At 40.7% G+C, this 27,900-nt stretch overlaps 1 protein-coding gene across 2 annotated transcripts; it reads right to left on the bottom strand.

The window, feature by feature from the left end:
• Nucleotides 1–531: 531 nt before the first annotated feature.
• nectin3b (nectin cell adhesion molecule 3b) lies at nucleotides 532–27,892 on the bottom strand. 2 transcript variants are annotated; one of them, XM_051402522.1, is made up of 8 exons: nucleotides 27,708–27,891; nucleotides 19,664–20,011; nucleotides 18,511–18,810; nucleotides 17,208–17,325; nucleotides 16,746–16,897; nucleotides 4,615–4,759; nucleotides 2,279–2,381; nucleotides 532–1,902 (listed from the first exon to the last, which is right to left on the bottom strand). In XM_051402522.1, the coding sequence occupies exons 1-8, from the start codon at nucleotides 27,784–27,786 to the stop codon at nucleotides 1,729–1,731; spliced, it is 1,419 nt and encodes a 472-aa protein (XP_051258482.1). In that variant the 5' UTR covers nucleotides 27,787–27,891; the 3' UTR covers nucleotides 532–1,728. The 2 variants fall into 2 exon arrangements, with proteins under 2 accessions (XP_051258482.1, XP_051258481.1); XM_051402521.1 differs by lacking the exons at nucleotides 532–1,902; nucleotides 2,279–2,381; nucleotides 4,615–4,759 and adding an exon at nucleotides 9,452–13,820 and having other exon boundaries at nucleotides 27,708–27,892.
• Nucleotides 27,893–27,900: the final 8 nt, after the last annotated feature.

A 27,900-nucleotide genomic window follows, 5' to 3' on the forward strand; every position in this document is an offset into this window, starting at 1 on the left:
GCAACTTTAAATACAGTGAGGTTCTCATCGACAGAGAGCAGCCAAGGGTCATATTTACTTCTATTACTCAGTGATGGTAATAAACTCACCACCAGCGGCTGCACTGACATTTTTGACCACTAGGTGTTGCTCTTGGAGAGTGTCAGCGACGCCCCTTCACCAGAGGATGGAGAAACCCAGAGCATCAACTGATCTAAAGAAATAAATGACAAACATTTTAGCCATCAGTGTGGTGTCAGTACAGTGTGAGCTTCGGCTCTACAAACACTGCATCAGCTACACTGAATGGCCCCGGTAATAAAAACAGCTCTTCTGTCTGTTATAAGAAACACAGTGGATACAATGTGACTGTGACCTTGAGATGAATTTCCCTCAAACACGTCAATTCAAACTCTCTCTCAAACCTTCAAGGACTTCTTCTCTTGTTTTCACATGTAGTGACTCAGAGCTTCCATCTCTTTCCTTTCAGGAGCTTATTAAACATCTTCATCTACTACACAGCTGTCTGTTTTTACACACAGTGAGAATAGATTATTTTTACAACAACATGCATTTTTAATACATAAATCAAACAAAACAACAGTTCATGACCATCTAATCTAGAACTGTAAACACTACAGTATACTATATACTGAGAGGGAATACCCCCAAAATGTCAATATGGCACTTTAAACAGTTAGGCCTCCAGATTATTATGATAAAACTCAGACATATTGTACAGGACTGTGAAGTATGTAATCCACTTCAACTTCAACAAACAGTGAATACGCAGCACCGACTCCTCGCCACACGTTTTCTGAGTCAGTTTACACGTAACAAGTGCATTTCTCTACAGTAAAAAATACTGACATCAGTGATGTCTCACATTACTGTTTCCCTGATTAGTTCAAGGTTACAACTCTACATAATTACACTGGCACAGAGGCTACATTTAAATTTTACACATATACAAATCTACAGTTTCTGCTGCCAAAAAGCATTGTGTCATAACATTACAACAGAAAATCACAGAACAGGGACAGAAATACCTTAATTAATCCCTTCATGGTCTGTGTTGCAGTTAGTACATTTGGTCTCAGTGGACCTCAGCGGTTCGGATCTGACGTGGTTTGGTCTAGTGATATGCCTGAGAATAGAGTCTCAGATGTACTCTCTGACGGGGGAAAAGGAAATCGGTGTTTGGATTTTTGTGGATAATTACGACCTTCAGTCGTTTTCTACCTACAGCTGCTCGTGTACAGTATATTGCACGAGCTGATTAGGAGGCAGATAATGTGAGTCTAAGTGATATCAAACGCTAAATACTTGTAAATACAGGATACTTGCAAAACAGAAATAACAAAGAAAAAATAATTAAAGGACAAGTTCGACATTTCACATACCACTCTGATGTCTGTTCAGTAAATATGAAGCTAGTGCCAGCAGGTGGTAAGGTTAGCTTAGCATGAAGATTGGAAGCAAGGGGGAAACAGCTATCCGGGTTCAGCCCAAAGGTTAAAGGTTAAAATATCTAAGTGCATCACCCAAAATGTTGGACTACTCCTATAAGACAAATAACATTTAACAATGTTAAGTAAAAGGTGTGAAAACTCCTCGTGAAGAGACGTTGCCCTCTAATGCTGCCAGCTGTTTCCTCCTCTGGATTGACGGCTCAGTGCATCAGGTGAAGCCTGTACACTCCATGTTACTCAGACAGAGTGAATGACTGCATGGTGGACTGTCAGTCTGTCACACATAGTGTTCCCGGTGGTTGATGTACACCCGGTCTGTCCCACTCTGATGACACACCCACTCCAGGCGGGATGGCTGCTGGGTGGGGCTTTGTGTTCCTGGTGGTCCTGACCTTGTTGTGGGTGGGTGCTGCCCATCAGTCAGCTCGTACTGGCGCTCCGCCCTGCGAGTCTGCAGGGTTAAACAAAAGATTAACCTTCTCATGTGATTTCTTCGCATGTCATGTTGAGCGTTGGAAAAAACAGGAAAAGTTTTTTCCTTCGAGGCTCTTTCTGGGTGAGACTAAAAAAAGTACAGGCTTATGAAAGCTTGAGCTGAGAGCACAAATTAAAATTTAAACGACCCTACATATTAAATGAGTACAGCCATTAGGCCTCCTGCTTAATAAACACAGAGAATGACATTGGTCAGCATCTAGGATGTTATTACTTCCTGTTGGTACCCAGCACTCGTCATTAGCTAACCCAGTGTTAGTCTTTGTGCTGTAGTGATACATGATGATTCAGATACACCTAAATGTGGTTATGAAAAGGGAGTGGGGGTTTACCTGACAGAGCCAGGCCACTTGTGATGCGTGGACACCCAGAGGAACAGCCGGTGCTCTCCCGCAGTAGGGAGGGGGCGGCTTGTGTGTTGGAGGAAGGTCAATCCTTCAGAGACAGAAAAAGAGAAGCCACAATGAAGAGAGATTTTAGTTTTTCAGAACAGACAGATAGATGCCTGAAAGAGAAAACTGTAATTAGACGGAAGCATAAAGCAATTAGTTTAGTGATGCAAATTCAATTATTGGAAAAGATTTGAGCGGGGCTGCCTAAGGGAACACTTTTTGAGTCAAATGTTGCTTTCTCTGAGACAATAACCCTGGTGACGTCACAGTGATGTAATCTAGGTTATCTTGGGTTGGGCCTTGACATTATATAAATTTTTATAGCAGAAAGCAAGCGAAACAAACTAAAAAAGTGGGAATTTACAAAGCAGAGGATTAAAAAGAAGATGCTATCGAGTTGCATTATGGGAGATGTAGGATCCAGCATTTTTGCAGCTTGCTCCGCTCTAGGAAATAAAAGCCAGACTATTTCAGCCTCTGCTGCATCAATTTTGACCATTATTTAAAAGATCTGTCTCTTGCAAACCCACCAGCTTCATGGAGGTACAATACTAAATCACTGGAGTGTCCCTTTAAGCAGTGGTATCTAGCGATACTAATGCCATCATGTCTAAATCAACAGGGTTTAGGATATTTGACAACATGGGTTTAAGGGTGATTGACTTTCACACGTGGCAGTAAACTGGAAGATTTTTGACAGCTGTTCTGAAATCCCTCATTGTTGCGAGTTCCTCTCAACCACAAGAGTCATTTTCTCATTTATTGAAATCCCCCTCCACCACAGAACTTGAACCTAGAAACTGACCTTGACCATTCATAAAATGGTGTCATGACAGGCATTGATTTTCTAACACTGTATATCACTCGATGCTGCTCTTCTCTTTCATACTTGGGATGAGAGGCGGTAAGAGATTACAGTTAGTGCTCTCAGTGACACGCTGTCCTACACTCACGTTCGTTTGTGATGAAGGAGAGGGATGAGGCCTGCGTCCACCTGCCCCCACGTCGTCCCACTGGGACTCCCAGCCACGGTCACACTTAAGATGCTAAGTTTGTCGTGGCATTGACCACAGACCAACACACGGCTAGATGCACCGTCCTGTAGTGTCAGGGTAGTGATGCGGAGAGCACACACACGCACAAATGTTAGTTGCCGGTGTTCTGATAGTCAGCAGTGTCTGGAGGTGGGCCTTCATCGTCACTGTTTTAGACTAAAACTCAGTCAGAGGCATGCACAGCAAATGTCTTTCAAATTCCCTAAAAGAGGCCGTTGTCACTGAAATTAGGATGCAACATTTCACTGAGGACAGTATGTTTTGAGTGAGGAAACAAATGTCAATGAGTGCTTTTAATAGTAGAATACAATAGCTGAGAAAAAGTGAAATAATCCAAAATCCTTTAGTGTAACAATAATACATATAAAGTATGAACATTCTCTGATGATCAATTCTTCCTTTTGTGCTCACCAATTATAAGCTGCAAACAGTTTCAGTTCCTTTTTCATACACTATTGCAGACATGAAATTTGTATTTTGGGAGGATTAACCAGGAATAACATTTACTCAGCAGCCTTCCTTAAGAGATGACTTGCTAGATGCATGTAACTGTGTTTCCCTGGAGTGAGCATGCTCAATGACACACTAACAGGGATGGATGAGGGGATCAATCTGCAACCTTGCAGATATGGTCCACAGGTTCATAATAATGATTTGCATGTACGGGGGTAGTGGGTTAATTTGCAGCATTGGACACATAAAGTACAGCTTTGTGTTGCTATGTGGACTTAAATGTTACATAGAATTGAAAACAAACACTCACAGTTTCATCCACGTGCACTAGAACACAAAGAAGATCCTGCACAGGACTGTAATTTACCAACTGTTACTGTCAGATCATACACCACAGAAACAGATAAAACAAAGATCACACAAACCATTTAATGTCAGTCACAAGACTCTGGCAGAGTGCGACCCAGCTTCTGCTGTATATAAGTTATTCTTCTTTGCTCTAACATTAACATGAGTGCTGGTGCACTATAGGAACAGACTGAACAAAATAGGACAAGGGCTTGCTGCCAAGACAGCAATTATCTGCCACCCCTCAACCTTGTCCTGCAGCCTCCCTGCTCCAGGGCGCGCACCGTTGCAGCACTCTCCACAGGAGTAAGTAGCAACTCCCTGAACCCACCGATGGGCTACAGTCAACCTCACAAGGTATCCTGTCATTAATTAACCAGCCGAGCGTGTTCTGCGGCATGAATTATTTGTCAGACTTACACTTTGTCAGTGAAGGCCGGTGGCGGGGCCTTGCGAGCAGTGAGGATCACGATGATGAAGACAGCGATGAGAAAGAGAGCAAGGACTGCACCCATCACAGCTCCGGCCACGGCGATAGAGTTTGACCTCTCAGCCTGAGACTGGTCTGAGAGAGAGTAGAGAGACGCTTTCAGTATATTACAAACACAGTAACACCAACATCAAAGTAGGTACAAGGCACAGAGTCAAACGCCTGTTGTAAATGAGCTGAAGCTCATAATGTTTAGTTTTGTAGCATGGATATTTGTTTTTTTATTAAACAAGGAAATACTTAATCATAATAAGCACTTTAAGCAGGCTGGGCCAGTGAAATCCATTTGGAGAAGCCCAGTGCAACCAGATTCAGATCAAGTTCAACTTGTGCCCCCTTGAGGCAAGGAGACAAGTAACACCAGTCTGCAGGTGACACAAATGTCACCATCTACAGGCAAGGAAAGGAAAAGCTTCTGGAAAAGGGACACCCTCTACTGGGTGCTACAGGGATGACGTCTTTCAGTTAGCATCGCCCTGGTTCTGGATTTGGATTATTGTAGAAAGAAAGCTCTGCGGGGAACAAAAGTTTAAGATATTTAAACGTTTTGTTCAGCAAGATGATCTTCACAAATGGACACACTTTAATCATTTTTTAAGCTTAAATGCAGTTAAAAGAAAAAAAAAGTGAAAAGCTTTTTAAACGTTATATGAATGATTATAAACGATGCAGATGTTGCAGATTTCTGCAGAACTTTTTTTAAGAAAAAACGTCAAAAGTGGGTATGTTATAGAACAAAATGTGAAAATGATGGAAAAACTTATTTCAGGCATCGAAACAAAAACCCATTCAAAAAACCCACCGACGAGTAAAAACGCTAACTCATGTCCAGGTTTTAGGACTCATTCCTGCAGCACTCCAGCAGACAAAGAATGTTACAGTTGATGTTTTGTTTATTTTGTAGCTGTATTTTGGGAGGGTGTGTGTACATTTGTGGTCTGACAATTAACATTTTAAACCTGCAACACGTAAGAGCTTTGTTAGCTGGAGCACAGTTTGTTCTGAAGAGCACAAACATGCTCTGAGTGTGTCCTCTGTTCGCCTTGTTACTCTGGAGAGGAAAGGTTTGACATTTGTTAGAAGGAGGGGGATAGAAAGATGTAAATGCCAAAAGAAAAGGAAGCATATAAGTCTGTAAAACCAAGTGACTGGAAAATATTAATGCTGAGGCCATGTCAAAAATATGCACAAAGGGAAATAAAAATGTCATATTCTTTTGTCATATTTTAATAAAAAGTACATTTTATATAAAAATGGAGCTTGATGAGACACACTGATGTGGTGAAAAGTGGTCAAATCTCAAAGGTGCACACACACACACACCACACAATAAAACAGTGGCTGTAAAAAAGTCCCTCATTGCCTGTCAAAGGCTCAAGACTTAAAGCAGCACTGTTTATTATCTTCTTTACCTGTAGGAGGAAACATTGACATAAATACACATCTGTCTGCAGGCCTTAATTATTGTAGGTGGCAGAGGATTACATATATAAAACTAGTCTGAAACGGACTCAACAGCGGAGTGGAGGTTGTGGAGAATCTGCAACCTGATTAAACAGATCGAGTGAAAGGAAATGTTATTTTGGGAAATATGTAATATACAAATAATATAAACTCTGCTTACTCACTCAGTTTTAGAGTTAATGCGAAGATTGATACCACTCTCATTGCTGTCCATTGAATATAAAGCTATAGTCAGCGACCCGTTAGCTTAGCTTAGCTTAGCTTAGTCTCCAACTCCAGGAAGTCCCCACACCGCATACATATAGAAAACACAATGCTGTCTCACATGCAACTGCAGTATTTCCGCCTCTGTTTTTGTACACAATAAACACGATAAAACGTTTTAATTAGTGAGTTTTAGAAGTGCTGGATGGTGGATTTTATTACCTTTTGACAGAGGTTGTTTCCCCTGTCTTTATGCTAAGCTAAGCTAACCACGTGCTCGCTGTAGCTTCATATTTACCGTACATTCATGAATGTGGCGCTAATTCTCATCAAGAAGGTGAACATTTCCTAACTATTTAAATTAGTCAAACAAGTCCCATTTTAAAACACTCCAAACTACTGCCAGTGCAATCCTTGCTTTTTGAATGGATGTTTCCTTTATGTGACTAAGTCCGTATTAGATAATATGTATGTTCATCTTAACTAATATGTATAATAGGAGGGTGGCAGCAGTTTAATCCTGCATCGTATATCTTCACCTCCCTCCATCCATCCTTGTCTCTGTATTGTCCTTCCTGTCTTTTGTGTGTGTCGAGCTCTAGATGTTGATGTAATGTCTGCAGAATTAGCTTTGTTTGACCATATGCTTGCATACGCTCCATGTTGTCCAGTGAGGGGATTAGGATTAATTGTGATTAAGATGCATTAAACCCGCAGAACAGCAAGCTTTGGCCAATCAGCAGTAATGTGTAAAACTGTGATTGTGGCACATTGAAGGAACTGGAGGACAAAAGGTGACGGGTGGAAAAAAAGAAAAACCCAAGTGTGTGATGGTCAATTCCAGTTGATTTAGCTGTTGAGGTGGGAGGTGGGGGGGGGGGAATCAATAATGTGCTGAGATGAGAATCCTGAATAACAGTTCAATTATGATGCAGATTGAACAAGCTGGGACTCATGAGCTCGCCCCTGAAAGCCACTTCTTCCTCCTTTTACCCCCTCCCCCTCTTCCCACTTCTCCCTTCATGCCGTCCTCTACCAGTTAATAGCCGTTCGATTACCTTTGATGGCTGCTGAACTATGACAAGAGCTTCTTGAGCTGATCAAAACGCCTTTAAAAATGCAGTTCATCAAACGGTCTGCTGTAATTCCTAGAGACATTTTCACAGACATTCATGATGTGACAAGGAATAAAAACTGCTTTAAACCCGCAACGCAAAGAGAACCTTAAGGTGTCTTTAATTCAGGAGGAGTATAACTCGTTTATTAAACATGAATCAAGATTATTTGGGATAAATATATTTAGGCATTTTCCCCCATTTAAACATTTCATTGGTGCAAATATCATCCATTCTGGAGGGGCTTAGATTAGTGGTGTTAGTGGGGGATCAACTGTCCCCAAACTTGGATCTGGCTCCGGTGCAAGGCTCTTTCTGTCTCTCTTACTTCAACACACACGCACGCACGCACGCACGCACACGCACACGCACACACACACACACACACACACACACACACACACACACACACACACACACACACACACACACACACACACACACACACACGCACCGCACACACACGCACACACACGCACCGCGCACGCACACGCACGCACACACGCACACACGCACACGCACACACACACACACACACACACACGAAAAGTGCATGCAGATGCTGTGCGAGGTCAGTGTAGCAGACGGACTCATCATGAATTAAACACAGTGCACCTTGGTGGCATGGGACGGGAACGGAGGGAAGGCAAGGCAACCCGCCCACCCCCCCGCCACCATCTTTAAACCTTAACAGCAGGGTCAAGGGTCATGCTATTGCCCAGACAAGTGAGCCCTCAGGGAGCAGATGTTGGAGTAATAGTGGTTGGGGGGGGGGTTAGAGCGGTAGGTGGTCTGTCATTTTTCTCTCTGACATCTATTTTAATATTTTCAGCTCAATGATGGCGACAATTTGATCCCACCTCTACTGGGGAGTTAATATCAAAGTCTCTCTCTCTTACACAGTGCTGCATCCCTCTACGCTGCCTGAGACGTTCGCTCCCTCCTTTGTGGGTTGTGAAAAGTATCCTAGGAAACTGTTGTGTATCGCTGGCGAGAAACAAACCCACTGATCTCCTACACGAACGTCTCAAACAAACTCCAGCATCGCTTGGCTGACATCATTACTACTGAACCCGCTTCACTTTTGTAAAGCTCCATGTATTCTCAGACTGAGCATGCCCCGTTTCAAGGTCAGAAAGACAGCAACTGCTGTGACCACGATAAGATCTGCGGAAGACAGAGAGGTCAGCTGAAATAAAGACTTTTAGAGGAAGTGTGTCTTGAGGACCTGGAGTCCGAGCTAAACAGTGTCAAGGTCACATCTGCGTGATATGTCCTTATAGCCAGAGGAGCTCTCTGTAGTGCAGCGGGGCGTAATGGGCCATTTCCAATTCCAGTGGCTAATTCTCCCTTTCTGCTCTGCCTTTCACAGCAGCACAGTTAAACTCTAAGCTCCACGCAGCCCCCCTTGCATCCCTCTCTCCCTCCGCTTTCTGTGGCCAGGTAGAGCTTGTAGGAAGACAGCCTCCCATCAGCAGCTCCAGATGAGCTTGTTGCCATGGGGACAGTCAATGGGCTGGAGAGTGGGGACTTTGGGCCAGACATAAACACTCAGCATTTAATTTTACCAGCTGGTAGACAGTGGGAGAAAAGACATGGGGGGGGGGTGAATTCACAAAGGAGATGAGCTATAGGGAAGAGTGAGGGCCTTTCTGTCCTGAAAACAAAGCAAACTAGGACTGGTGAAGGAGAGAATGAAGGAGGTGCTGGATCTCCCCTGACTACAGAAATACCAGTGGGGAAGAACACTATCAAAGCCTTCTTGGATACTAGAGAGTAATGAAGATAAGCTGAAGTGAGGAAACATGAATTACATCATGTGCAGCGTCCCACATGTGCGCACTGGATTGGGGTGGGGGGGGGTGGGTGGGTATGCAGCATTATGCGTTAGGGAGCTAGAGATGATGTCATTTATAGAAGCACAAAGAGGAGCAGAGACTGAGCAGTCTGAGTAATGGCTTAAAAAACCTCCAGAGAAAATAACTCACAGGTGCTAAGGTGCTTTATTGAACTAAAGTATCTCAAAAAGATTGACAAAATAATGCTCCACTGTTGTCACAGACATAAATATTTTTTTTTTCCTTCCAGAAACTTACATTTTCTCCAGTATATACAAAAACATGACCACAAGGTGCTTTTCATCGACAATGTGAGACTGAAGTGAATTCTTCACTCGTTTGAACAACAGTGCTTCTACAGAAACCAAAACCCCTGACAGATACCTGTGAAGTAGAGATCATTTAACTCATTTTACATCAAAATTCATTCAAGCTTTGTATTTTTGTGTGTGTGTTTTTAATGCCTCTAGGTTTGCAAATATACTGTGTCATTAACTGTCCATGGTGACAAGGGCAGAAAAGTGAATATGGCACTATGGAGTCTTCCTAACACACAGTATGCTGTGAAAAATCAAAACAAATATATCTCACAGAACAACAAAACATGTTCTTACATCCATAAGTAAACAATAATAAGAAAACACTTAAATTTCTTCTTCTTCTTCTAGGCATCTAAGGCACTAGTGTATTTCTCAACCCAAAGTGAAGGATATTTCTCAAGGTAAAGATATTGATGACTGATCTCTATACAAAATGTCACAGTACAAAAGAACTTCATTAATCCAGGGGTGCAGACTGACGAGTCAAGCAAAAATAGTATATTGATTGATATAGTGGAATTTCCGTCTTAGTGCATAAAGGCAAACACATGAAGGGGGTCTGGCTGCTGCACTTCCTGTTATTCTCTGCATTGATGTGAAAGAGACCGGTCACACAGAATGAAAAAGGCGTCAGCAGCACGCCCACCCTCAAAACGTTTAATTCAACAATCTAAACAGCGATTGATATGCTCTCATTAAAAGGGTCAGTTCACCCAAATTACAAAAGAAACACATATTGTCACTTACATGTATGTGACAGTGCAGATAGTTTGGGATTTATTAACCCACGTTCGTAGATATGTGTCTCTCAGATTTCAACCTCCACCCCAATACAATAAAAGGTGGATAGAAAGTTTGTTTGTGAAGCTCATGACATTGAAAAACTGCATTATAGCAATTTTACAGGATCATCTCTTTACAGACACATTGTTCTGGTTAGTTAAGGTGCTCCACACTGTAAATGTTTTATCCCTGGAACTACATTCTACAAAAGAAATTGTGTTTTAGGCAGGAGGAAACTGTAGTAGAAATCTGTTAATGTATTTGGAGTGAACTGAAACTTAAGTAGTTGTTGGAATTAGAAGCTTTTGACTTATGGAGATAAATTAGTTCTAGTGTACCGCACAGCGTTTAAAATGAGTTGAAATTACATGAATTGCAGTACAGGGGTCATATTCTCTGCTTGCAAGTTACAGTGGCACATTATCAAATCTCACTGAGAACTGCAGCCTATTCACTGCACAAAATTCACACCCTGACAAATAATTAGTGAGGGTTCATACCGATATAACTAATTCCCATTTTGATGACTGTTACTGTAATATTAAATTGGCCTACAGCATCTTTTCACTTCTACTTCAGGCTACAAGACCTTGTATACAACAGTGATACGTTAGTCATTTATATAAGCTTATAATCAGTTGTTAGCTAGTCAGCAATACTTATGTGAGACACTGTCATCATATTTATACATACAAGTTAAACAAATATTTGGCATCCGGCAGCAAATATTGTATATGTGACCATACTAAGTTGGCATGTATTCACAAACACTAGTGTACATGAAAGAAACTGTTGGATATCCTCCATGCTGTCTGGTAAATAGGTGCATGTGCCAAAAATACTTAAGATTTTATCTGTGTGTACCTGATCACATTCAAAAACTGAAATGTATCTTCTATAATAAAATCATCCTCCATAATAAAACACATTCTTCTCAGTTCAGTCACAGTACTTGGTGTATCCTGCTTTGACATTTGAGAGTCTTGATTAGCAATGAAACAGGCTGGTTACAAGAGAATACAGATTTTAGTGTAAATCCAGCCATTATTAGATATATAAAAAAAAGAAGAGCACGGGTGCATTATTTTATAGCCACTATATAATCATGAGATTTAAAGAAGATTTAATTATCAGTGCACCTAAATATTGTCTGTCCCCCCCAGATGATAAAAAGATAAGTGGAGGCTTTGGTAACCACAGGTGACAGTGGCAGCACTTTAATCACACCATGTATATTTTACTGTGGTAATAATAATAATAATAATAATAAATGCTATATCAAAAGAAAACTGGTGAACATGATTAAAGCGTGCAGTCGCACACAGGGATAAGCAACAAAAAGCCTATTAAAGGCCTTAGATTGTAATTGTGACACAGTCATGTCTAGTTTCTAAAGATTTCTCAGAGAAGTGAAATTAGTCCATCGGAGGTTATTTGTAGTAGAGTGTACTGGCTGCACTCTTGAATGATTTCTTTGTGTAACAAAACACTTTGTGAGTAGGAGGCCAGCGTATGGTGGCTGCCATACTGTAGCCTGCTTCTGACAATGCCCCTGCTAATAGCTCTCTTGAACCTCCAAGAGCCCTGGTTTGGTGCCAGAGTGCAAATTCTCAAACACATCCGTTATAACATTATTATGACAGGAGAATGTGTTTGTGGTTAACTGAAGAGGACAACGAACCTGAAACGATACCCAAAATCAATAAGTTACACAAATGTTGGACAGGTTGAACAGATGTAACATTATTCCAGCTTATTTAAACTTGCAGAATTTTGTAGCACATTTGCATATCAAGGCTTGACTGTCTGTTGTTACAGTGGACGGAGCCTCATTCACGCAGGCCTCCCTGCTTGCCCTCTGAGCATCCTTCCCTCCTGGGGATAAGAGATGAGCCGAAGACATGAGAGTAGAAATGCTCTTAAGGTTCCTACCACTCTAAGCCATCAGTTTTAAAGGACATAACTAGGACATCAGTGGTCAAGTCCTCAAGCTCACAAGTCTCCCATCGAGTTACATAAAGGGTAGACATTTTACTAGAAAATAAATGTTGTCGTTGTCCATTATAAAGTTTTGCAAAAGGCAGTGCAATACGATTTATGAGTGTTAATCAGTGTGGTCATCAATCATGAAGGAATTGTTTTTTTTAAATTAGCCTATTCACCTCTGCTGTGTCCTGCTGAGTTTTGGTAAAAGACCTGTGACCATCTGAACTGCATGGATTTATTTCCAGTCGTATTCAGAGGTCACAGATTTTGTGTATTAGTGTAAGCAATAAGTGCCGCATAGCCTGAGAGGGCTTATTTTGTAGAAAAAAAACCCCCAAACAACTTTCTTCTACACCAACCAAGTGTGATCAGTAAGCCCCCAGGGCTTCCACCCAACCGAAAGACAGTGATGCTAAATCAATTGGCAGTCCATGTAGTAAGGCAGAGACAGGACATACATCATGAGCTTTAGTTAGTCTCTACACACAAACTAGTGACATGCCCACTTCTGTAGGCATGCAGATGTTGACTGTCAAAGTGGCTGTGCAGTCCACAGTCAGTCCACATCAAGAACAGAAACATTATAACTCAAGTGTCGACCAGGACGCTTGAACAAAACAAGGGAACAACAGAATTGAGATTAGTAGAAGTGTGCATGTGCGTACAGAAGAAAAATGAATTGTTTCTTCCTAATATAATAAAGGAAACCCTCTGGCTTCTGTCATATATCTGCTCCTGCAGGACCAGGTAGCTTGTCAAACGTACCACTCCCTACGTGAGATGACAGACCCGTCTTTATGAGAGACATAGTCACCCTCGGGCCCACTATCGTAGCAGTCATCTGACATGTAGGGGGAGCCGTTTCCGTGCGGTTTAGGTGAATGAGGGTATCTGGCACACCTGGCCTGCTGCGGACTAGAATACTGTGCGTGTTCACGGTGGTGATTCTGCTGTTGGCTGTGGTGGCTGCTCTCCCTCATTGCCCTGGTGTAGCCATTAGAGGGATACTCCTCTCCGTTGTAGTTGCTATGGTGACGGCGGTCACGCTCATGTTTGAGCTGGCGGTCACCCCACTCCTCTCGGTCATGGTCCTGATGGTGGGAGCTGCTGCCTGCTTTGGTAGGGTGGAGTTCATGTTGCGTGGGCGCTTTCTGGAGGTCATTGGGGCCCAGGTACTGCTTGGTGTAGTAGTTCCCGTGGAAGGTCTGCTGTTTCCGTAGGTAAAACACACCAACCAGAGACAGAAGTAGTAGCAGGAACAAGGCCCCGCCCACAGCCCCACCTACTATGGAACCAAGATTACTCTCAGGAAGGGCCTCGAGTGTGGGGGAGCTGAGGAGGACATGCCCCTTTTCATCCACTAAGGTGGAGGAGGCAGAGCCAGTTAGGACAGGAGCAGTAATGGTGGAAGGCATGGTGGGAGGATCTAATGGAGGGAAGGAGGGTGAGAGGGGAGTAGAGGGTGGAAGGGAGAGATGAACAGACAGAGAAGCAGAGAATGTCAATGCCAACTACATCAGCATTTTACTACGTAGGGATAGGTTGACAAAAACTAAACTACCACACATACTAAACTATGGAGTACGTGCATGCAGCAGCCTCGGGTTAGCACTTCTAATCTAATGCTTCAGAACTTGTGGCTGCAGTCTTCGATTATTCACCAATTATTTTATACAAGTAAAACATGAATAACTGAAATACATCCCCATAAAAATTATAATGGGCTGACACAACTGACATATCAGAGGATGGACCAAGCAGAGTTCGAGCAGTGCTTCCATTAAGATAAAGAACACCACATCCCTGGCAAGGTTTTTCTAATTGTCAAGACAGTGTGTAATACTCTCCAAAGACAAAACCCACTAATCACAGTAATTATAGATCTGAAATGGCTCATACATTTTGGTTTAAGATTTAAGAGAATACTTGTTTATGTATTCCTTGGTCAAAGTAGGCCACGTTGTCACCAGTTCAATAATTTAACAATTAACATGTAAGAAATCTTTAGAAATCCTTTACAGATTGTTGTTCTGTATTAGCATCTGCGTGTCTTCCTAACAAAATCGTATTTTAGTACAGTTTCAGGTATTTAAGAGCAAACCAAAGGCTACTGAAGAAATTGAAGATTACTGAATAGAGTATATTGTACACTACAACAGTGAAAGAACAACAAAAATCTGTCTTTAAATGCTTTAACTGAAAATGTATTGTACTTCTTCTGGCTGCCAGAGGCAGTGCTTTCCACCTGGATATTCAATCATGCACACAGTCAAGTACTTAAGTCAACAAAGTCACTTGTAACCTAGGTGATGTATGCCAATGTTTCTATAAAGGCCTGAACACCCTGTAATGTTTCATCCCCATCTTGTCACAGTTGCTCAAGCAGATCATATTTCCAGGGCAGTAATAGTTCTGTGAAACTGTTGACACTTCTAAAAGTCTCATCACTTACTGTAGTAGGCAGGCTACAGGTTTTTGACCTAAAGAGGCTGCAAACAGATTTCAGCTTTGGGAGGGTATTACTTGTTCATTCTCAACTGGTAGCTTAGGAGGGTATTCCTTTGGGGACATGCCACATTTTAGGATTGTGTATTGTATCAAAAGGCCAGAGATGTCCTGTCACAACCATCTGTAACGCTTCATAAGCACAGCTTTGTAACTGATGAGTAAGTAATTTCTTGCTTTGTTAGCAGATGAGCTTTTGTCTGTGTTACACATTACCCTAAACTCTTTAATTTCTGCAACTGTAAAGTAAATATCCCAGTGTCAGATATCATTGTGGGTGACTGAAATGGCTTAAACAATAGGTGGTGTGGTCAGGATCCTGGGGTCACAATATGCAGATAGGGTAACTGGAGACAAGGTGGACATATTTGTTTAAGAAATAAAAAGGGAATTGTATCTACATTTCTATATATACGCTCATTGGCTGACCAGAAGGCTAGAAACCCCTGCGCAGTTATGATTAGGGCTGTGTATTGGCAAGAATCTGGCAATACAATATGTTTCACGATACAGGGCTTACGATTAAATTATTTTGGTATAATGCGATACTGTAAACTAGGGAATATATTGCAATTTAATTCAATAATAATAATAATAATAATAATAATAATAATAATAATAATAATAATAGTAATTTTAGGAAAAGTGTAGTAGTATAAAGAACACACACCATATGCACTTCATGCAACCAGAATGATGAGATCTGCATTTATTTTTATCACAGTCGATGTAACATCCAGCCTTCAGTTTTAGGTTTACAGCATTGATATCTAGTGTTTTAGGGGTTTAACCACAAAGGAGTAGCATGCATGAGAATATGCATTGAGCACCATTAGAACACCAACCTTATAATGAACTGGATTAGGGGTGATGCCCACAAAACAGAAAAGCCAAAAGACATAATCAGAAGGAGCTGAAGTAATGGAAAGAATCTGAGTCTAAAAGCTTTAATGGTGCTGCAAAATTGCTCTGCCACTTTAACCTCGGTGCCAAGCCAGATGTGTGGAAAAGATTCACATCTTAGAGATGACAAACATGAACCTGAAGGTTTGTAGTATATGAATCGTAAAACTCCCAAGCAGAGGCAGTGAACTGACATGTGTGAGCACAACCACAGAAACACATACAACGGAGAGTATACCAACACGTGTAAGCTCGCACACACACCCGTACAGGTCCTCTCAAAGGAAAATGAAATATGGATGATAAATAATAAATAGGAGTTGAAAAGAACTAGTTAATGTTTTATGAATCTGGGACATCATCTCACAGTCAGGCTGCAGGCTTTTGCCTCTTACTGCATGACACATGCAGAAATAAAAGAAACACAGAAAGGAAGAGAGAAAGATGTAAAAGAAAATCCCATCATAATCAGAACTTCATTCAGGAAGAGTGCCTCCATAGACAAGACAGATTTTGTGAAACCAGAGGAACATGCTCCTCATACACAAAGTGAAAGAGAGACATGACATACTTAGATGCCAAGCCAAGAGGACAGAGCAGAAGCAGAGCACTGTGGTCTAAAGAGGCCTTAAATATTTGCAGCTGTTTGGCACTGGAACTCCCCTTTTGAACATCTGGAGACCCAATGTTAATCAAGGCTAATCAGCATGCAATTAAGACTAAATGAAAGGGTCAAATATTATCAGCGCCAACACACTGTACCACACTTGATAGACTGTCGGTATGTACAGAATGGGCGAGAGTGATGCAGTGTCACATTTCAGCTTGAAGGACAATGTCACAGGCAGTGATGATACCCTCTATGACGTGCGTGCACTGTGCTTCCTAAGGGAAGAGCAGGCAATAGGAGTCAGCTGTGTTCTGGTGTGTACAGTCCACTCACCTTGTATGAGAATACGCACATCCCGACTGCGGAGGTTAATGTCATTGGCAACCTCACACCTGTAAACTCCAGAGTCATTCCGCTGGAGGGGACGCAGGAAGAGCAAAGTGCTGTTCATTATTTCCACCCCTTCTGGCATTTCACTGTCCAATCTATGATACACAAGAGAGACAAACATTTAGACACACAAAGACACACCTACACAGCTATCCAGTTATGTAATCCTGTACATGTGATAAATAATTTAATTATGACTTTAAAAAGGTTTTTGGATGAGTTAAAGATATTTAAAAATATATTAAAAGTAAGGCAAGTAAGAACTTTACTTTGCCATTACTAATCTTCTAGTTAGCCTTCAGTAGTGTGTACAAACAGCCTTTCAAGTTTACGACAACTCAGCGTTTCGGTCTACTTGGTCCATTTTAATACATAAGACAAAAGGGCGATGTCATACACACATACCTGATCCATCTGAAGTGATGAGCCGGTGGGTTTGCGTTGGCCTTGCACATCATTTGAACATTTTCTCGTCCCACATACCAGTCTCCATCGTAGCCCACAACTGAGATATCAGGAGCAACTACAAAGAGAGAAAAACAACAACAACAAATGATTGAGATATTATTACAAACTGGCCAGAAACCTGACAAACAACCTTAGAACACTGTTCAACCAAGTTAGATTTTCATATTCTAAAAACATTTCTGCTACATGGAATTGATAGCTCTGGTAGAGACTGTGCTTTACATCAGCATACACATGCAAGATGACCATTTTTCTCGATTGTGTGCAGCATTATATGGAGTCTGAGGTCGGTTATGGCCCAGAGACATGAGCCTGTGTCCTCCAAATACGCACTAAGGTGTTTGGTAATCAAAGACATAGTACACATTGTCAACACTAAACCCCAACCATGGGCCCAGTTATGAGATTTCTGACAGCATTTTAACAGACATCTATACTAATCTAGTTCCTCTATGAGTTTGCATTTGTTTCACACAAAGCTACTTTTACTACAGCGTTCCGGGTATTCTTCCATGACAAAATGTTTACTAACTTTTACTTTTTTGCTGTGTCATAGCATAAAATCCTTAGCCGTTACCATCTGTCACAAAACAGTAAGTCAGATCAAAGTTAAATGCATCTGTCAACCAAAAAAGATTTTCAAAGAGGTCATTTTACCCCTTTCACTGGTCTATTTGCAGTTGGTACACAGAGACCCATTTGTACCCCACAAAGTACAGATATGTACTCTGACATACTGTATATGGGGGCTTACTGACAGAAAACATTTTCACTTTTGACAGTTTAGGGCCACACAGGGACATCTGCTGACATAGAAATGAAATACAGACTTTGAAAAACCAAAAAGAAAACACCAAGGACAGCCTTTCTTAAACAGCATGCATGGACTGTCCTTGATTTCATGTCTGTCAATTCAGCCATTTTCTAAAGTGAATGGTTGCTAAAGTGCTTCAAATAAATCAAACGTCAACTGCTGTTGGAAATCAAATACCTTCAGTTTTAATACTGTCCTCCTTGCTAAATAGTGTGTTTAAATGTTCAATCTTCACTTGACAGGTGGGAACTTTGTCTAGGACCTCAGAAATGTACTCTGTTTTCTAGTGTAGACTCTACTGCAACCTCTGATCATTCACTTTATGCCTGCAGGGTTATTCTGGCCTGATCAGCCTAAAAGATTTAAGAAAACATTTTTGGTGGTTGTTTCACCGATGCGTTTCAAAATACCAAATGAAAGTCTTACACTGCACATTGAGCTGGTAGGGGATCCTGAAGTCACTCTGCAGAGCCGGGTGGCGGACCACACAGGTGAGTGTGTGGCCCTGGATGTGACGTGTGGGCTGCCAGAGGTAGCGCACTTGTGTGCTGGTTGTGCCGTTGACTTCATCAAATAGCTGCACTTCTGACTGGCCAAAAAGGTTGGATTCCCAGGACACCTCAGCAGGGGGCCGGGCCCGCTCAGCAATGCAGGTGGCCACTACAGTATCATTGCCACCATCGATCAGGGCAGTGGAACCCGCAGATACATAGACCTTTGGCTCCACTGTGATTCAGAGAGTGATAAGAAAGGAGACAAAATAGAAGAGTTGGCACATTAGAATTTCAAGAACCTTGAGTTCACTTCACTGAGTTAATTTCAGTGTTTATCAAGACCAGTTTTCTTTTACTGCATTCTCTCCACTTATTTCATTGCACTACAACCCAATCCTAATCCACATTATTAGCAGCTCAAGCCACCCCTGTGATCTTTCTGTGAAAAGGGATTGAGTGAGTACACACAGGCACTGAGTTTGTGTATCAGCAGTGAAAACCTGTGATCCAAATGTAAACAAAAAGGGTAATTGCTTCAACCAAATTCTAAACACAGGACTGGAACCTGCTGTAGCTTACAGGTCCTTTAACACATACTAATATTAGACAATGACTAAATCAGTGTTTCCTGATGCTGTGAAACTCACTGTCACTCCACTTGCTCTGGAATTTCCTCTGTTTTACCCCACTGATGACTGTGGATGGTGTTTATTATGCAAGTTGCAATTAAAAACTTACAATATGAATTACTGACATTTTGTTTTACAAGTGGAACAAATTGAATTGCACTGAACCATATTGTTCAGCCCCAATAATCTAAAATGCATTGCATCAATATCCACAGTTTGACATTGTGCCTGCAATTGACAATTATACTTATTATCAAAAAAATGATTAGCTATTTTCTTAGTTAATAATTTAGCCTATAAAATATTAATAAATAGTCAAATTTTTCATCACAATTAATTGTTTTGTTCAACCAACAGTTGGACTGCACTTGACATCACACACAGGAACACCACATTCTCAGAGTTGTGGACTTGTTACGCAGAAGAACACGTGTGTAAATATACATTCACACTTACCGAGTACATTGACAGTAGTTGTGGCTTGAGTGTTTCCCAGAGGAAATGTGGCAACCTTACAGGTATAGATCCCGACGTCAGAAAAGCCCACATTTTCCAGTACGATGGTGGCGTCATGAGAAGAGGGCGAGCGAAAGTACAAGCGTTGGATATACTCTGGCGGGATGGAGATGCCATACAGGGGGTTGTACACAGCCACTGTGACAGAACCTGAAGGCAGATGGCGCTCCCACGAACTCTGAGTAAGAGTAAGGTTTGCGCCTACCTCCACCCTGCACTCTAATGTCACATTCTTCCCCAGCACAGCATTCACCCTCTGAGGCACCACCACCTGACTGCACCACACACCTGTCAAAGATACGCACAAAACCAAGAATTTTACCAAATACAATCAATTGCTAACAGGTTTGAATAATTCAAAAGCACTTACACAACAGTTTTGATAGTTAAAACATCTTTAAAATGTATTATGACGACTTATTTTGAAGCATAACCCTTTTAGACTAATTTCTACTGTGATTATTTTTCACTTATCCAGGTCCCATCCTTCAAGTGAAACATTCACTGTTGGCAAAAAAAATAACTTGCTGTTGAATCTCACCAACATGAACTATTTTAAGACCTTTAAAAGAACTGAACTGTTAAGCTTTTATTAAATAGGTAAAATAAAGGTTCTGAAACCAAAAGCACTACTTTTAAATGACACATAAGTACACAAATTCCACTTTGTTTTGATATTAGAGCTGAAACAATTAGTCGATCAATAGAAACTGAATTGCCAATCATTGTTGCAGTTTAATCAAACAAAAATGGCAAACACTCTCTGGTTCAATCTAGGGCTGCAACTAATAATTACTTTAAATAGTGATTAATCTGTTGATTATTTTCTAGGATTAATTGACTAACCATTGGGTATATAAAATATATTCAAATATTCAGTTTTCGGTCACACAAAAGAAAAAAAAATCAGAAAAAATTGAATTAGTACATTTTTGATTATAAAATGACAAACAAGAAATCAATGATGACATTTTTTGCCAATTATTTTCTGCTGATCAACTAACTTATCAATCAACTAATTGCTGCAGCTTTAGTTCAAGCTTCTCAATCATGAAGAGTTGCTCTTTTTCTGTTTTTTATATCATCATTTCAAATTGAAAATCTTTGGGTTCTGGACTGGTCAGACTACAGACATCTAAAGATCTCACTTTGGGCTCCTTTAACTTGTGTTGGAACTTTTTAAACATTTCATTGATTTAAGGATGAACTCATTAATCTAAAAATAATGAACAGAATAATGTACGATGAAAAACATTGCTTGCTGCAGGCCTAACTGATATAGCAGACAATTAACTTTTCTGGTTGAAAGGAGACACATTGGTTTGTTTGACTCAATTGCACGGATTACATTTTCTATTTTAAAATGTCAGACGGGATTATGAGAGTGGACGAGTCATCGATCTAATATTGAATGACAAATCAAGATCAGTAAGAAAAGAGTATTCCTGGTGTTACCTCTGACGTCAGTCATTAAAACAATTACATATCTGTCCAAGTTCAGTACCATCTGACATCTGCGGGTATCAGACTGGAATCAAAGCTTGATACCACCACAGCAGGCGTTGGGCTTTTCAACAAATAAAACACAGCTGACTGTGTGACTGAGTGTCCCATTGATGAATTTGTTTTGTCTCTATATAGCTTTCCTCCTCCTGACCTGAATTCAGGAATTAAAAGCAGGCTGTCTTGTATGTCCTTTGTCCAAATATAACCAACCCATGCACTCTGTCACCTGCACTTGTCAGAAACGTTGCGTGCCTGAAAAGCAGAAAGCTCAACGTCGTGTTAAGGAGAGTCAAAAGGATGTGAAGAGAACAGACTGGCGGAAAAAAAAAAGACAGTGGGAAGAGATATGCTAACACAAGGATGACATCATCACTGAGAGGAAAAAGAGGGCTGAGAGTGAGGAGAGGCGAGAGAAAAGTCACATATGACACACAAGTGAGAGGAAATGTATCACCAGGATCCTGCTAAACAAAAAACACAAGAATTACGTTACCGATTTAGAAAAGACAATATAGTGCTGCTAGACTGCCAAAGCCCTCAACCAGATCACTAATTGCAACAAGCTGCCAGCAGGAAGACATCATCATAAATCAAAACCTGCTGCGCTGCTTGGCAACTGACTGCAAATATTCTATTGTTGTTTTGCCAAATTCTGCTCTTTCTCTGGCCAATCTCACTTGAAAAGGCCATGTCCTCAAATATTAGTACTGTAGAAGTTTCCCTACCCCTAAAGTATGAAGTACAAATGTCTATTTTTAAAATCTGTTCCTGCTGATAGATTCAAGTTTTAATTTGTGAGAAGACTATACTTACTGTACCTGACAGTTTTCATTAATGTTTAATTTGAATGTTATTGGTTCAGAGGTTCCTTAAAAAAAAGGTCAGTTTTTAGGGATTGATGAGACTGCATAAAATTGTAATATATAGTAAATATTTGTTAATACACTTGAAATACACAAATGTAATAAATTGACACAGCAAACTTTGTTTTCTTTTGTTCAGCAACATGTTCTATATGTTGGTCTAGTTGGAGGTGTAAAGAAATATTAAGCCAAATGTTCAATTGTCATGGTTATTAAATCTTGATAGCACATTTTTTTGCAGAGTAGGTATCATGAGTCATCGTATTGCTCATAGAGAGTAGAGGCAGCAGATATCAGTGCAACAGTGGGGAGACTGTCAGCTGTGGAAGCACTATTCCTGAATTTTTGTGCTATTTAGGTCTATGCAATGGTTTCAATTCACACACACACACACACACACACACACACACACACACCTAACTCAGCTAAAATCATTAATTGATAGCAAAAACTCAGCATTAAGTTCAAAGTTTATTAGCATTAAAGGATTCACACTAATAAGTTATCCATTACTAATGTGCTTCCAATGGAGGACAAAATCCACAGTCCTCGTTCTGTACAAAAATACATAATGAGCCAATATGAGAGATCAGCATCTGAGTTAGCCAGATCAAGTGGATATCATCCAAAGCTGCAGTCTTTTTAGTACAGAATTCCCTCTTTGTGTTTCCACAGTGCTGTGAAACACAAAGAGGGAATTCTGTATAAAAACACTGCAACTTTGGACAATATCCACTTGATCTGGCTAACTCAGACTGCTGGAAGCCTAATATTAACTTCAAATACACAGGGAGTGTATTTTTGCACAGAACGGTGGACTGTGGATTTTGTCCCCCATCACTTCCATTAGAAGTATTTACAGACGTGATCTTTTAAGGGGCAGTATGTGCAGCTTATAGCAAGCAAAGACTGTTTGAATGTACATATGGGCAGTTGACTATTGTTTTAAAGACAGACTTGAAAAAAATGTCAGTCAAGCTATGCTTTAATTCACTAGACAAGCTTGCCAAGCAATGGTCACTTTCATTTCACCATTTCCACATCACTGAATATGCAGTGCGTATTATTTGAGTATGCAATCTGGGTTAAAAGTCTGATTCTGTTGGCAAATGGTATTGAAACTCTTGCACCTCTTTAATACATTATTTCAAAGTATTTGTTCACATAAATTAATAATTGTCTGCACTAGAAAACAACATGTTTTCACTTACATGTTACTGGGAGTTCATCGCTGCTTGTATAGCTGTGCTAGCTGCCATCTGAGGCAAGTCTGTCAAACTGAACTAAGACAAAGCTCCACTTCGTGGTGGTGGAACAAGCTGGATGAGCTTTAAATTATTAATCAAAAGTGCAAATGTATGTGTATTCTTTTCAGCTAGCAAACTGCTTACGATATGTAATATACAATTCACTCACTTATATGGAAGCAAACTGATTTTGTTGTTCAGTTATGTATGCTACGGTGTATCAAATTGTGAGTTGATATAATTCACAACACTGGGTTCACCAAAAAAAATACAAATCCTAGACAGACGGGACAGATTGTTTGGATGAGCCACCAGTTGAAGAGCCAAGACACTGAGGCTTTCCTACCTGAAGACTGCTCCCATATCTCACATACTGCACTACACCATTTACACCATCTACAACTCCCACCAAGAAGGAGTGAAGCTGTTCTGAAAGTATAGGGGCAGTCCCAAGCTAATGTTTGCTGTAGTTAATTATCTACTCACCCCAAACAGAGTATCCTCCAGACAAGCGATTAAGTCAAGTGATCAAGATTCACACTTTCTAGTGAAAGCATAATGGAAAGTACTTGTCCTTCTACTTAAACAAAAAACAAGTGATTTGTATAAAACACATGAAATGCCACACCTGGATCCAGATTGTACCTACTGTACAATATAAGTGTTTCTCTGACTCAAGTAGAAAATAGATTTTTTGACTTACTGTATTTTGTCATGATAAGGCTGGATGGCAAGAGTAACAGCAGAGTAAGAGGAAAGAAGCTGAATTTTCCTGCAGTGAATATGTAATGGAAGCGGTATAGTGACGGTATTAAATTTTTATTGATGACACGACGACAACCTTACATAAGCGCGCCCTCGTTTTCCAACTCAAAATAAAAAAGTGATGAGAATAAGGGCAACGTCTATCTGATCTTATATGCAGCTGATCTTGACATATAAGAATGGTTTCTCTCTTCTTTGTGTGCTTTCAGGGCCAAAGAAAAGAAACTGTTTTAAGTTCTTGCAATCCTTCTATCCTCAAAGAGAGCAGTTACTATAGACACTTTCAGTTTGGTTTGCAAATGCAACACAATGTGTCTCTCATTCACTCACACTCACACACACACACACACACACACACACACACACACACACAAGAAAACAGATTATAGATATCCTGGCATCAAGGACACATTGCTCCCTGGGGACACTCTGCTGCTCGTTCTCACTTTAGTCAATATTACCTTCACATGCACCACTTATGTGGCAGCAAGTGTATTAATATGTGTGTTTTGCCAGAGGGCAGCGTGTCTTGTTAAAAGTGGAAATCAGAACATAAATGTGATGGTGTTAGGGTAAAAGTGGCAGAGCCAGCTGCGCAGAGCAGGACTGGGAAGGATTGAAGGGTCATTTGACAGTGTGGCTCATCAGCTTTTTGCACATACACCTTTTACCGGCTTGATCGACATGCACGGGGTGATGCAATACGCATTTCTAGCCGATTGCAAAGGGCAGTAATGCAAAAGTGTAGCAACGCAAACATTTCTGCCAAATGAAAAAGACAACATCAGCTGTATGATGTCTTGTAGTGACACAAAATTCTGTGAATCAATCTATAAGAGGACACAGACTTTGTATATTGCGTTGGTTGTCAAGATACAAAACCTATTCCAATATTAAATTAAACGATCAATACACAAGGTTTCAGCCCAAGCATAATGTAAAAATGTGGTCTTCTTTTAAACTATGAGGTTTAGTACAATTTCCTTGAATTATTTTAATGATTTATGTGCACACAACCAATCGCAGGTCAAAACATTGTTACATTTATTTTATTCATCTACATTATTTTAATTATAAAAGCCAGAAGTGGTACTAAACAAAGAGCCATTGGGGAGCCAAACGAGCCAGCTCTTATTGCTGAGCTGAGCCAAATCAATTGGCTCACTGAATTCCCATCACTACTATTTATGTTATAAGGAATGTAAATGTGTAAATGGTTTAATCTGAGCCAGTCTAATCAGTCCTTGTAAAGGATCTAAATGGATGCTAGCGTTGCTCCATGTGTCAGCGTGCTTTAATGTTTTTTTGCCCCCTAGTGTTCAGAAATAAGATTAAAGCGGCTTTAATAAAACATTAAATATTAAAGCTGTGTTTGTTTCCCTTTAAGACCTAGATGTTATTAGCTGTGAGGGTGTGTTCATCTATTTTGCATTCAAAAAGGCACAAGGTCATACTCCTCATTGAAATGTACAGCAGACTTAAACTGAAGCAAGATAAATGGCACCTGTCTCTGCTCCCTAACCTGAACTCTCAGAAGGAAGTAAAGTCAGTTCAGGACTGGACTTTGGGTTCCCGGTAATAACAGAACAGAACATGCAGTACATTAATAATGTGGTAGAGGGTCTCTGGGTCAGGTCTTTAACAAAAGAGTTACAGATGCGTTTATGGGTTCAGCTTTAATGTAGTAGCCCAGATCTTCTCTTCTCTGCACAAAGTCCAGTGGCTTAAGTTCAAGAGAGGCCCTCTACAACGTAAAACAGTGGTATAGTGCTGGGTATACACAGCAGCCATTTTGACATTAAATAGTAGGGTAAACACAGGTGTTACCAATGGTATTAATTAAGGCTCTGTTCCATTCAGATCAAACAGAGTCAAGGGGGGTGCTGTTGTGAATGCTGGCTTACTGTAAAGGCTCTGCTACACTAAATGGAACGGACCCTTAATTAGTATCATTGTTAGCACCTGCGATTACCTCACTATTTCTATGTCAAAATGGCTGCAGTTGTGAGGCTAAACTATAGCTGCTATTGACTTAGAAAACTCTCAGAGAGATAAAGGGAGTGAAAAGACACAAAACCTTGTTGCACTGTAATACAATCCAATAGGGGTGTGAAGATGAACTCACGATTCATTACAATTCACTTTTCTCGCAATAAAAAATAAAAAGAGAGATTGAAGACAAATTATGACTGAAAAAGATTACCTTATTCCTCAGACAAAAATCTAAAACATTTATTTTCTTTTTCTAATTTATTAGAGAATAATTTAAATTTAAAAATAAACCTGTTTTTATTTCTGAGTTAAGGTATAAACTGTCTGAAGTCTTGAGCCTTAATACCAGGGTTAATATCACAATCATCTCATCAATTTAAATCTTCACATATTTGTATCACTGTCTTATGATATAGAAGTTTTGTGAGAGGTGAGTTGTAAGAGTGAAGCTGACTCTGCAGTGATTTTTGGATGCAGTTTCTGGTGGTGTTGCATTTAACTGTACTACACTGAAAGATGTTCAGTCAACATATTAGGAGTCCCTTTCTTACCTTTAGATAAAGCAGTAGAAATATGATAAGAGAAACAGCATGCGTTCACTCACTGGTAAGTAAGGGTATACCTGCATGCATTAAACTATTGATTGAGAACAGCAGACAGGGAGTCTCTAGCCTGGTTTTGTGCATCACACAAGCTTTTTCATTATACATACATTATATATAAAACAAGTTTCCTAATCATTAATGTTAATTATCAACATCCAACTTTTATTCTTTTTTAGTAGAGGAAAGGGAGTTGAGGGGGCAATACATCCTATCACATATTGCAATATTGGGCCAAGCATTTCTACTGCTTTCTTTTAAAACACAGAATAATAATAATAATGTCCTGCTGTGAGAGTTGATATGAGGGTTCAGTTTCATGCTAAAGTTAGAGCTAAACTAGTATCATTGCTTCCTTTTCTTTAGGATTCATTACAGCAGCACAAAGTTGTCTGTTTCAGGGTGGAGTTAGTTATATTTCCCACCCCTTGATTAAAGCATAATGAGCTCAGGATCCACTCCAGGCACATGGTGGCTGACCCCCATCCCGACCTGGGGGGGGCTGCTGACATTTAGTCTTCTCTGCTGACACAAATCTAAGTTCCTCAACATTTTCCAAAGACGGCTGTCGTGACTCCCAGCATAGCACCGTGTTACTTTATGTTTCTGGAGCTAATATGGCTGCCAGTGAATCTGCAAAGACCCAAGTGTAGGTTAGGTAACGGTATATATATCACTGATTATCACTGACCCTGCTCCTCGGCGGTTCCTATGCACTGTTTCTATGGCAGCACCGGTCGCACCATCATCCTCGGTGGCGGCGCTGGCTAGCTACCGCTCCGACGCGTTGAAGTGAACTTGTATAGCAAGTTTCCTTTGGTCTTTCAATGCCACCTGCTACACTTACTACACTTCCAACTTTAAATAATCCACACTTAAAACACACGCCGGGAGCGAGTTTTGCTGCCGGGTTCGCTTAGACGGTCGGCTCCTTTCACAAAACTTCTGTGTGCCGTTAGTGGAACAAATGAAACTGCCGGACAGAGAACAAAAAAAAACCCGGACTCACCTGTGATACTGCACAAAAGGTGAAATAACGCGACCCCGCCTTGCTGTCCGAGGTAACTCCGATGAGAAGGCGGTAACATTTTCAAAAGCAGCGCAGTCTCCTGCCACAGGACCCGACCGTAGGCTGCATGCCAATTTAACGGTATGTGCTGAACAGAGGAACCTCCTCAGCAACAACTCCGAACTGCATGTGG

The sequence above is a fragment of the Dicentrarchus labrax genome, unplaced genomic scaffold, assembly GCF_905237075.1.
Source record: "Dicentrarchus labrax unplaced genomic scaffold, dlabrax2021, whole genome shotgun sequence".
In the NCBI taxonomy this organism is placed as follows: domain Eukaryota; kingdom Metazoa; phylum Chordata; class Actinopteri; family Moronidae; genus Dicentrarchus; species Dicentrarchus labrax.